Below are 12,443 nucleotides of genomic sequence, written 5' to 3'. Positions count from 1 at the left end.
AGCCATTTATTTGAGAGTTGGTTGGAAATATTTGTCTAAGACATTGAGTGGATCCTAGAGAAAACGTAGGAATCATCCAGTAGAGAATATCTGACTACTACCACCGTGTACTCAGCCATATCTCCTATATTTGTTCAGCTTTGGCTTCTTTGCATGACAATCATATCTGTGTAAAAGAATACAGATTGTGACTATGTTTGTCATTCATTTGGAATAGTGGCACTTAGTCACCTCCTTGACTCTATACACATTTTATGAGCTTTTGGTTAAGGGAGGGAAGGGCCTTTCCTAAAGATTTGTAGCCAGAGAGTACTGACGTTATGATATACAGATGGATAATGGTGTCCTGTGGTGATACTAGTGCTGTTGGTTCTTTCTTTGTCACTTGAGGAAGGTGGCGGTGGGGTGGCAGATGAAACCATGTTTGTGGAACTATGGTTGATTTACTATGTGTGGTGTGTATGGTGAACATAATTGCCTCCTTCTTTCATTATGCTTTCCATGAAGTGTTTTGCAGAGACTTTTCCTTTTCTAGGATCTTAATAGAAGGTGAGAGTATTGTGGTGTTGATTCTTTTTCCATCCCCATAACTCAGAATCATTATGGAACCAAGACTCTGATGCTGCTGTATTTGGATATGTGGTTATATGACGTCTTTGTGAGAATCCCAAGCCCCTATTTTTATCTTACGTGAGTCTAGGGACTGTGAAAATTTTGCTCTTACAATAAAAATCAGAGAGTGGTTTAATATCCCCATAATTTCATTTAGAGGCCATATCTGCCTTTTGCTTGTTTACTGGAAACTTTGGAGCATTGGTCTCACAGCTCGCAAAGGTGATGCTTTGGATTTCCCAAGACTCACTGTAGCAAAAGTGAACTAGTATGGACAGATCTTCTAGGGAGCCAAATAAGTTTCACTTTGCAAGCTGGCACCAGTTGATCGGTTGTAGTTGCCAAGAGCACTGTATTGAGAAGGGCTCAGTGGCAAACAAAACAATACAGTGATCCATAATCCATGTCTACCATGAATGCAGGAGGGGAGAGTGCCTGCCAATGAACCATGTATTTGATGACCCTGCTTTACATAAAAGGCTGTTTTGCTAAGAGTGCTTCTTTTCTTCCTGATATGAATGCTACACAGGTTGAAAACTCACTGTGACTTAGTTTCATTTTTACTTTTAAAAATGCCTGTATTTATTTTTTTAAACAGGCTAATAACCCACACCATGGATAACTTATTGGACTTTGCCTGAAAGGAGTCATTAGTGCCATTGGATATTTGACCATCCTGGCCACAGGTTTTTTCAGAATGAATGGAAGGTCATGCAGCATGAGTCTCCACCGGACATCAGGAACCCCACAGGGGCCTGGGATGGTCAGTGGCCAACACATTCCTCCCATCCGAGCCCACTCTGGGACTCCTGGCCCCACGTCCTGTGGCAGCACAGCAAGCCCTGCCATCGGAAGCCTTGGTAACAGCCTCCATCTCAAGATGCCCTCGGGAGGAGGGATGGCTCCTCAGAGCAACATGGCCGAGAGCCCCCTCCATCTGCCCGCCTTGAGCCCCAGGAGACAAGTGCTCACCAATGGGAAGCCACGATACCAGGTCACCCAGGCTGGAGGCATGTCAGGGCCACACACTTTAAAGCCAAAGCAGCAGGAGTTTGGAAATCCTTTTCCTCCAAATCCTGGGAAAGGTAGGATTGTCTTTCTGGGATCTTTTAAAAGTGGAAACGATTTTTTTTCTCCTCTCCAGATCCTTCTCTGCCAGCAAATCTTATGGAAAAACACATGATTGAATGTAAGGGTCAAAGCTGATAGTCTCTTAATGATATGTAGCTTTCTTGGTACGGGGATGGATGTGTACTTGTGTGAGGGTAAGGAGACCACAGGGGTAAATGTGGTACCTCATGGGGCTGTGGAGCAGAGCAAAAGGTGAGACAGAAAGATCAGACATAGGGAGTGAGGGTGGGTGGTGGTGGTGGAGGGCAGGAGCCAGTTTAGGAAGCCCCTAACCTCAGGATGTACAAAGGGACTGGATTCCTTGGGCCACAGAGCAGAGGGGCGGCCAGAGCCATCATGATGTGGGTTGGGTGCTAGAAGGAAAGTTTGGAAGGAAAAGGATAAGAAGGGGGAAGGTTTAACAGCGAATAGAGTGAGGAATTCATACATAGAAATGATAAAAAATTATTCCAAGAGCAAGACTCATATAAGTTTTATAGTTTAGCTGGTGACAAGAGGGAAGGAAGCCAGAAGAGAATAATGAAACGATGTATTTTGGGGCTTGTGAAGAACTAGAAAACTTGGTTAATTTGAAGTGCAGAGAGAACGTGCTTTTAGTTCAGTAATGTTTGAATAACATGTATTTTAAATTACGGAATTGTTAAAAATATTACGGAATTGTTGGAGAATAACAAATTATTCGAATGACACACTCTGTCTATAGGAACTGATGTTGACGTAATGAGTGATGTTGCACATGAAATGTGTATTTGGGCTAGAAAAAAAGAAAGAATATATATCTCATGTGAAATATAGCTTGGTTACATAAAATAGCACAATTACATATACTGGTAGGTATTTTTAGCATTTGGTTTTAGTTGTTTGTATTAGGTGGGTACACTACCAAATAAAATTGCCAGCAGCTGGAATAGTCATTCACCCAGTTAACTCATAACTCACCCAGTTCAGGTGAATACTCATTTGTAGCAGATGAGTAACCAAAAAGTTGTTTTAGTGTCTTTGTATTCCTCTGTATGGTATAAATGGACAGGTTAAGAAAAAACCCTAAATATGTACGTAGCTTTTTTCTTATTTTGGTTTAGGTTTGACTTTAGATTGTTTTATTTCTCACACCTATTGATATTTAGAACAAGCATAGGAAAAACTTTCCCTGGGGGTGCATCCAAAATCATTCGATCCTTGTCAGGTTGCTGCGTCATAGCATGGTGAGCTACGTTCCTTGATGTCAGGCTCATGTGTTTGCATTTTTAGGTGTGGAGGCCCAGTTTTTGAATCCTGGCTGACAATATTAATGCTGATAGTACTAACAGCTTCTATTTATTATGTCATAAATAAGCCTGTATCAGGCACTGTATTGGGTGCTTCCAACACAGAATCTCAGTTATTCCTCAAAACAGCCCTAGGTTGTATGGTACTGCTGATTAAGGGGCAAGGGAACTAATGTCTAGAAAGAACAAATAACTTCAGCACTGCCATTGGTAAAGAGTTTGGGGATGTTACTTTGATGGTGACCAGAAGTGGGTATAATTATATACATAGTTTAAAAAAATTATGCTTCCAGTAAGTCAGGGATAGTGAACTCTGAGGGTTAATATATCTTGGAACTCTTGTAAAAATCAGTGCTGTCCCCTGATTCTCCTCTTCTCAACTTTCTGCCTCCTTGCTCAGCTTCTGAGCTCACAGTGCCTGTTCTGGATCTGCATGGTTGGGCCACGCATGAGCATGGATTAGGGGTCGAGGGTAACTGTATTGTTATCTCTTCTGGCCTTGTAGCTTGGATACCACTCTGGATGGTGCCAACAGTGGCTGAATGTGTCTCTTTTAGGTCTTGGTTGACAGTTCCTAAATTAAGCCAACAACAGGTTGAGAATGGTGATCTAGGACTCTTTGAACTTCATCCAATCATTTACTGATCAGATAATTATTGAGCATGTATTATAGGTGAGCCACTGTTCTGGGGATACAGTAGCTAATAAAACATAGTCCTGGCCCTCAAGGAGTTAGGAAAATTCGACAAATAAATGGGCAGTTAAGATATAGCACAGTTAGGGCTCTGGTAGGGATACACTGATGGCACTAGGGCAACATTTGGAGGTTTCCAGCCCCTGCTTGATAAGTGGATCTGGGAGGAGAGTAGGCTATCTAGGCAGACACCTGAGAGATGAGGAGCTAGCCTTACAAGCATGCAAATTGTATGTCTTGTGGAAGAGTATGTGCATGTGAGTGTGTGTGTGTGTGTGTGTGTGTGTGTGTGTGTGAGGGGGTTGTATGGAGCTTATTCTGGATAGAGGGAGAATCACCCTCAAAACCTGCCTGGGTGGCTCAGCCAGTTATATATCTACCTTTGGCTCAGATCATGATCTCAAGGTCCTGGAATCGAGTCCTACATCGGGCTCCCTGCTTGGCAGAGAGCCTGCTTCTCCCTCTCCCTCTGCTGCTCCCCCTTCTTGTGCTCTGTCTCTCTCTCTCTCTCTCTCTCTCTCTCTCTGCCAAATAAATAAATAAAATCTTAAAAAAAAAACCTGGAGGGGAGACATCATGTGTGTTTCATGAACTTCTGCCTGATTCCACATTGAGGGTATAGGGACTGTGGTAAGAGACAAGACTGGAGAGGACTAAGCAGAGGCCAGATAAAGGTTACAGATGAGATGCTGAGGAGTTGGGATCTATCTTGAGCACACTGGTGAGCTGTGGAGGAGTTTTAAACTTGGGGATCATGTGATAGGATGATGTGATAAACTTGAGGTTGACATCTCTCCCTGGATTTGTCATTGTTTTCTCATGCATTACTGGCCGTGTCAGGACCCAGAGGGACAGGTACCAAAGAACCTGTGACTCTGTGGCTGTATTAGTTAGGGCTCCAGAGAAACAGAACCAATAGGAAATATATCTATGCTGGAATCTATACCTGTACCTGTACCTATATCTGAATAGATTATGGAGGCTGAGAGTTTCCAAGATATGGAAGATGAGTCAGCAAGCTGAAGGCCCAGGAGAGCTTCCGGTTTAGTTCTAGTCTGAGTCTGAAGGCCTGGAACTAGGAGGGGTAATGGTATCCTCCCCCCTTTCTGAAGGATGGCAGGTTTGAGACCCAGGAAGAACCAAGGGTTCAGTTTGAGACCAAAGGCAGAAAAAAAGCCGATATCCCAGTTTGAAGGCAGTCAGGGAAGAATGCTTTCTTACTTAGCGGAAGGTCAGCTTCTTATTCTATTCAGGCCTTCAGTTCATTGGGTAAGGCCTATCTACATTAGGAAGAGCAGTCTGTTTTACTCAGTCTACTGATTTAATGTAAATCTCCTCTGAAAACACTCACAGAAACACCCAGAATGATATTTGGCCAAATGTCTGGACACCTCACGAGCTACTCAAGTTGGCATATAAAACCAACTATCACAGTGGGGTACCATTGCTTTGGGGCAAGCACAGTTTACAGGGTGGCCAAGAAAATACATTTTCTAAGCCTTGAGAGTGATTATACCATCTCTCAGGAATCCAGTGGAAGTGGGTATAGAGAATATGTCATTTAAGGATTGCCACACAGAAAATTTCTGACTTGAAAAATGGGAGAAATCTCCAGTGGGAACTTCATGAGAAATATAAATTTGATTGTAGTGTTTAAGTTACTTAATTAAGGATTGAGTTCTATTCAACTGAAAACTCAAAAAACAGTGAATTCCACATCATTGGAGCATGGTTCTCAAATAGTATACCAAGGGCATTGGAGAACCACAGCAAACTGCGGGGGAACCATGAAATATTTTTAATTTTGAAGGAAACAGAAGGATACATGGCATCCTTTGGACACCAGGCAAAGTACTAGCTTGAGGAGGTTCACAGTTTCAACATTAGACTGCACTCCATCCTTTTAGTGATGTCATATCTTTGCAAAGCTCCACTTTGCAGTAGTTGTGATGGAAAAGCTAGTACTCTGTATGCCAAAAGGTGGAAGCAGCCCAAGTGTAGGCAGATGAATGGGTAAATAATATGTGTCTTTATAGCTACTGTTGAATATTATTCAGCCTTAAAAAGGAAGGAAATTCTGACTCATGCTACAACATGGATGACCTTGAAGACATTGTGCTCAGTGAACTATGCCAGGCTCAGAAGGACAGCTATTGTATGATTCCTCTTATGCAGCATTCCTAGAAGAGTGAAGTTGTAGAGGTGAAAAGTCAAATGGTGGGTGCTGTAGACTGAGGGAGGGGAGAATGAGAAGCTAAAGTTGGGTGGGAATGGAGTTTCAGTTTGGGAAGATGGAATAGTTCTGGGGATGCATGGTGGTGACGGTTGCCGAGCAGTGTGGAGGTACTTCATATACACAGTAAAAATGATTAAGATAGAGGACGCCTGGCTGGCTGGCAAATTTGGAGTGTGTGACTCTTGATCTCGGGGTCCTGAGTTCGAGCCCCATGTGGAGGGTAGAGATTACTTCAATAAATAAATAAACTTTAAAATAAAAAAATTGGTTAATGTGGTAAATATTATGTTACGTGTATTTTATCACAATGATAAAGACAAGCAAGTACTGAATGAAAATCATTGTGGAATGGGAGCTGAAGGGGTAGCATCCAATCTAATTCCAAGAGCTGAAGTAGTAGAGGGCACAGGTTGGAATGCACCTCCCATCAGTAATAGTGGTTATTCAAGAATGAAATAAGAATACCTTTATTCTTAATTTATGTATACTATTTTTTTTAAAACAGCTAATAGATTGTTAGTACATAAATACTATTAAGTTGTTGGCACCTAACTACTTAATAAAGGGTAGTGTTAGTTGTTCCTTTTGGCCTAGGGGCACCATGAAAAAATTAATGAGATGCTAAGAATGCCATGAACTGAGAACATTCAGAAACCTGTGTCCCAGGAGTTAATTTTTTTTTATACAAAGGGCAGCCCAGGGATGGTGATGCTGCTGATGGTTAGAACCTCAGAGGTGTCAGGTCCACAATCATGGAACTTCCCTTCATCTTTTCCCCACTCCTGCTCCTGCTCTGGAGTCTCTCTTCTGAGAAGAGTGAAGGAGGAAGGCAAGACAAAAGGCCGAAGGACGAAAGGGACAACTCCCTCCAAATTGACCCCTTTTAATCAGCTTTCCCAGGAGCCCCACTCAAGTCTCCCTGCTTAGTCCATCATACACACCTTACTTCGTAAATAAAACTCATTCTTTGTTCCTGAGTTTACCTTTCTAAAAAAGTTAGATTTTATCTTATTTTGTGTTATAGTCTATTATATTTTATTTTACTTTTTAGCATTTGCTACCTTTTTCTCTCTCAAGGAAGCTGAACCACTTACAAGTAAGTTGCAGACATTCTGACATTTCACCCCCAAATTTCTAAGCAGATGTTTTTCATGTTGTACAACCAGGATAACAGGAATCTTAACCAAGGAATGATACAACAGTAGTGCTCAGTCATATCTTAAAATTTAATACATATTTAAATTCATATTCAGATTAATTTTTATATTATTTTATATTTTACATTACTTTATCATATTATTTTCCCCCCTACTTATAACCCATATGTCCTCTGTAACTGTTCTTTTCTTTCAATTCAGGATCCAGTCAAGAATCCTTTATTACGGGGCACCTGGGTGGCTCCGTTGATTTAGTGTCAGACTCTTGATCTCAGCTCAGGTTTTGATCTAATGATTGTGAGTTTGAGCACCATGTTGGGCTCCACACTGGGCATGGGGCCTACTTAAAAGAAAAAAAGAAAAAAGAATCCTGCATTACATTTGGTTGTCATGTCTCTTTAGTCTCCTTTTTTCCTAGGGCGGCCCTCTACCCTGTCTTTTCTTGGTGTTTCATGACAAAATATGTTGATATTTTAGAGTTCAGGTTGATTATCTTGTCTCACAACTTGGTTCACCTAATCATTTCCTTATGATTAGGTTTGGGTGAAATGTTTTTAGCAGGAGTACCACATAGGTTACTTACGGCTTATATACTGGGAGCACTGGATACTCTTTTGTCCCAGTATTTGTGATGCTACTTTTGATCATCTGGCTAAGGTGGTATCAGGATCTCTGCATTGGTGGATACTTTCCCTTTCAAAATTAATACAGATATCTTTGCAAAATTATGCAGATATCTTGCTCTCCATCAATGATGCTTGTGTGAATCAGTTACTGTATTATTAACTACATAATGGTGATTTTTCTGATTCCCGTATTCCTTCTGTATTTATTATTTGGTAATCTTCTGGAAAGAAGAACTTCTGTTTCTCCTTTTTTGAGGATTTCTATAGACCTCATGTATTCTTTTTAAAAAGCCACTGTGCCATAATTCATTACTATCACTGTTCTTTTTTGATACTCACATTGTCCCACATTTGGCAGGTGGGGGTCCCTTCAGGCCAGTTCCTGTATCTTTCTGATAGGTTCCCATCAGGCACTTCCTTGCTTTCACACATAATGAGATGTTCCAGGCCTACTTGCACTTCCCTGCCCCAGACCTGGAATTGGCCTTTTCCCAAAAAGCTTGGATCTCTTTTAGTGGGAAATCTTTGGAAGACTGGAGGAAATCATGATTTTATTGACTCTGGGTGTCATTGCTTCTAGGCCCTGTGTGTGGACAGAATTAGGAAATCACTCAGAGGAAGGTAATGAGTTCTAGTTAAAATACAACGTGATGGCGTTCTTCCTCACACTTCCTCTTTGCACGTGTGTTAGTAGGATCCCTGGTTCTCAGCCAGGCCCGTATATTTGTTTATTGACTCTGTCCTACAATACGGAGTGACTTTAGCTTGACATTTCTAAGGCAGTAGAGATTAGTTATTTTATTTATTTATTTATTTATTTATTTATTTATTTATTTATTTATTTGGAGATGATAAGATATCAGACTCTTCACTTTGTGCCTACCCTTTATCTCATTTTAGAAAAAAGAACCAAAGGGAGCCTTAATCCCCTCCCCCCCCCTTTAAAAAAGATTTTATTTATTTATTCATGAGAACCCACAGAGAGATAGAGAGGCAGAGACATAGGCAGAGGGAGAAGCAGGCTGCATGCAGGGAGCCCGATGTGGGACTTGATCCTGGGACTCCAGGATCAAGCTCTGGGCCAAAGGCAGGCCCTAAACTGCTGAGCCACCCAGGCATCCCAGAAATTAGTTTTAAAAATAATTTCTTACTACGTGTAAATTTTTCATGTACTGAGATGAGAACTTTTGTGTTTACCTGTGCTGCTGAGTGAGTGTGGAGGGCGTTCCACAGTTGGTAACTTCTTAGCCCTGCTAGGATTGGTGAGTACAGAATCTCAGTTATATTGTACTAATAATGGCATTTCTCTCTACTTCCTGTTCCACAGTTATGAATTGTAATTAGACTGGTAGAGATGCATTTTTCAAAGCATCTGGGAAATCAGTTTTATGATCCCCACGTTAAGCACATTTGACACAGCTATTTAAATATTTCAGACAATCCCACATTTGCAGCACCCGTAGGACTATATAACTGGGAAGATTTTCATTGTAAAGGTTTTTTATTTTACTTTAGGGCATCTGACATTTTTTTCTTTGGGCTCTACTGTCCTTGGAGACAAAGGGAATTAGTTATTCATTAGTGCTTGGGGGTTATTCATTATTGTTGGTCAGAAAAAGCAGAATAATATCAACAAAGGACACTAACTAATTGGGATTAAAAACCTCTTTTGTATAACTTAAGGCTGGTGTCTTTTGTAAAGACCTGGTTTAAAAAAAATAACATATTGTGTGAACCTGGGAGGTCTAGAAACTAGTGTACTTTAAATAATACATCAGGTTTTATTTTGATATTTTTTACTCTTTGTGGTTTGCTAATTCAATTGGTTTTAACTTAGAGCTTAGGTTAGAGCTTGATTCCTCAGTGGGTCAGCTAGCTTCATATTTTCCCCTCACTGCCACATTATAAATTTGAAAACCCTGCCTCTGATTTAAAATGTTACTTTCCTGTATCATTCCTTCACTTACGTTTATTTGTAGACAGACAATGAATAAAAATCTGCTAACACCAGCGAGTTAACTGGGTTGAATGTTGTCATGTCAGCACTGCAGTAAGCATAGCAATTGGGGTCTCGCACTTTTGGAGAGATGCAGTTGATAAATTAGCTAATGAAAGTTGGGGCAAAATACTTGGTTACTTTTTTTTCCACTTCTGCTTTTTAATCATTTATATTTCCTTGCACTTCTAATGTGGCTTCCTGCAGAATTAGAGCAAATAAAGTTAATATTCCATAACAGGTTCCAAAAATAACCAAACCAGTCAGAGACCAAAGGCATTATTCCAGTTGAGGTAGCCAGAATTTTCATTTTGTCTCACCAACAAGGCAGGTGAAACACAGTTGTTTACTTTTGTTTACTCTTTGGGCTCCACAGGCTACATTTTGTGTGGTTTATTGATGCAGCATGTAAATCAAATTGATGATGGATTTCCAAGTATTACTGAATGGCAGGAATGGTTTGTTCCAGTTATAAAAGTGATTTGTTAGTCTTCACAACATTCCACCTTTAAAAGAATGTATTCCATTAGGATTCCCCATCCCCTAGACGTATGTCAGATACTGTGGGACAGCATGCTGGAATGTACCATCCACTAATCACCTGTAGCATTTTCTTAAACTGTTAAATAACAGCAGCTTTGGACTCACACCGAGCTTTGTAGTTCACAAAATTGCATGTTGATGGTCTCCTATGATTTGATCAGAGGTTCCATCCCAAGAGGCTGGGCAAATGTGATTGGCCCCATTTTAGGGATTGAGAGACTGAGGCTCAGTTTGCTGGAGGTCTCATTCTCCATGTGCTGTGTGCCTTGTGGGTTGACACTGAGTGAGACTCCACAGTCTGAGAGCTCCTGTTATAGGAGTTCTGAGAAACCTTGTACCTTGTCTCCCTTAGAGTTTACAGTTGCTGCCATTCCGGAATGAGTGTGCCTGTAAAACTATCTACTGTTCAGCTGCTGTCTCTCCATCCACAGACTGAAGAAATGGGCCCTTTGCTCCTGTTTTGGAAAACTGTACTGGACAATTTCCAGTAACAGGCCTTTCTGAGCAGGTGTGGCATGTCTATCTGGGGAGGAATCAGGCTGTCTTTGTGTGAGGGCCACCCGAGTGACATCAGAATGTGCAGGAGTAACTTTGCACGTCTCTGGTCTCTGTTTATGATGTCTTTAGACCCGAGCAGGAGGATAGGATGAATGTGAATAGATTCACTATTTCTGATCCATCAAGTTTTAAGGATACAGTGGATGATGACTTGTATTTAATGCCTGTTTTTATGGCTGCCTTATTTGAATAATGAAGGAAATAGAAGGCCTTTAATTGGCTCTGACATAATAAACAAGTTAAAAAATGAGATTTGTTCTGTAGAAGCTTACTAGTCAAGGCTAGAATGAGGCCAGCAACATTAGGATCCTTGGGGAGCCAGTGAGAAATGCACAGTCTCAGGGCCACCCCAGGCTGACCTATTCAGGTCATGTTGTTTAACAAGATCCCCGGCACAAGGCCAGTTTCATGGCCATGTGAGCAGTGACTATGCTCAGAAGGAGTGCCCTGTGCTTGGGGTTTAATGCTCTGTGATTGTTGTCTTGATCTTCTTACTGATTTTATCTTCAAATCTGTGTATTGTAAGTGAAATCTGATGGGCCGCTGGAGTATGTGTTGGTTGCTTGGGGTCTCAGTTTATCTGTGATCCCCTCATCCTGCTAGGGTAGCTCCTAGCTCCTCTGTCCCAGCCCAGTATCTACTGCTGTCCTCTGCCTCTAGCGGGGACCTGGGCATGAGTGTGAGGAGGTCAGTGTTGGGTGCATGTGCTCTGTGAGTCCAATCTCATGGGAGGCTCTGGGCACCTTTGAGGGTCTGTACTTACCCTGTGAGTATCCCTGTGTGGAAGGAGCCCAGGGGTAAATAGCAAATTAAAACAAAACAAAACAAAAAACCATCATGACCCATCATGAGGGAGACCAGAGAAGAATGGAAAATGATTTTTTCCTGCTTTTTGAACAAGGGACCCAACATTTGCATTTGGATTGATCCCTGCAAATATGTAGCTGACTTTGTAAATGCAGACTGAAATTTGAGAAGCACTGGTGTCTGAGGAAGAGGGTGGACTCTGGATTCAGAAGACCCACACTCCAGTTCAAGTGTTGCTGGTATGTGATCTTCCCTGCCTTGGTTTCTTCGTGTATGAAATGGGGAGGGTGTAATGTTTTATCCCTTTTTCCAAATGGGCAGGGTCCAGGTGAAGGGGAGACCTGGCTACATGTTCTTGAGTAGGAGTGTATACAGGGTGTTTCTCATCTTTGGCTTTGGCTTCATGATGCTGATGAGCAGAGCTGAACATTATTGGTGGAGGTAGGGGGCAGGGCTCCAAATGGAAAAGAAGACTCCAAACTGGTCTTCAAATCCATGTTAGTGGGTAGAAAGTGAGGGTCAAGATGCTGAAGCAGGCAAGTTCTGGGGATCTTGGGTAGAGAGAGGGCAAGCTTCAGAGAACTTGTGAGCTAAGGCAGTGGCTTTCCAGGTGGCCACCCAGTTATGTAGCCGTGGCAGATGATGCACATGACATGGTAGAGCAGAAAATGGTGTTTGTTTTTTAAATTAGATGGCAAATGTGAGAGTACATTTTATACTGTCAAATGCCAGAGGTGTGTCAAGTACTGTTGCTCCCTGATTGTAAGTCAGCACAGTGCGGTGTGGGTCTCCATAAACCTCAGCAACTGCTGCTG

At 41.6% G+C, this 12,443-nt stretch overlaps 1 protein-coding gene across 19 annotated transcripts in view; it reads left to right on the top strand.

Annotated features, from left to right (window-relative positions):
• The window catches only part of GLIS3 (GLIS family zinc finger 3), a 546,483-nt gene that overhangs the window by 112,570 nt on the left and 421,470 nt on the right, over positions 1 to 12,443 (top strand). For 13 of the 19 annotated variants that reach the window (XM_038527224.1, XM_038527215.1, XM_038527216.1 and 10 more), the window contains one exon: positions 1,211 to 1,697. The exons of 5 other annotated variants lie outside the window; for them this stretch is intronic. In XM_038527224.1, coding sequence (XP_038383152.1) covers positions 1,310 to 1,697 — 388 coding nt within the window. In that variant the 5' untranslated portion in view covers positions 1,211 to 1,309. Of the gene's footprint in view, positions 1 to 1,210; positions 1,698 to 12,443 lie in introns of those variants that run through there. One more of the 19 variants, XM_038527233.1, reaches the window with a different exon arrangement.

The sequence above is a fragment of the Canis lupus genome, chromosome 1, assembly GCF_011100685.1.
Source record: "Canis lupus familiaris isolate Mischka breed German Shepherd chromosome 1, alternate assembly UU_Cfam_GSD_1.0, whole genome shotgun sequence".
NCBI lineage: Eukaryota > Metazoa > Chordata > Mammalia > Carnivora > Canidae > Canis > Canis lupus.
This window is presented reverse-complemented; position numbering and strand designations above follow the sequence as displayed.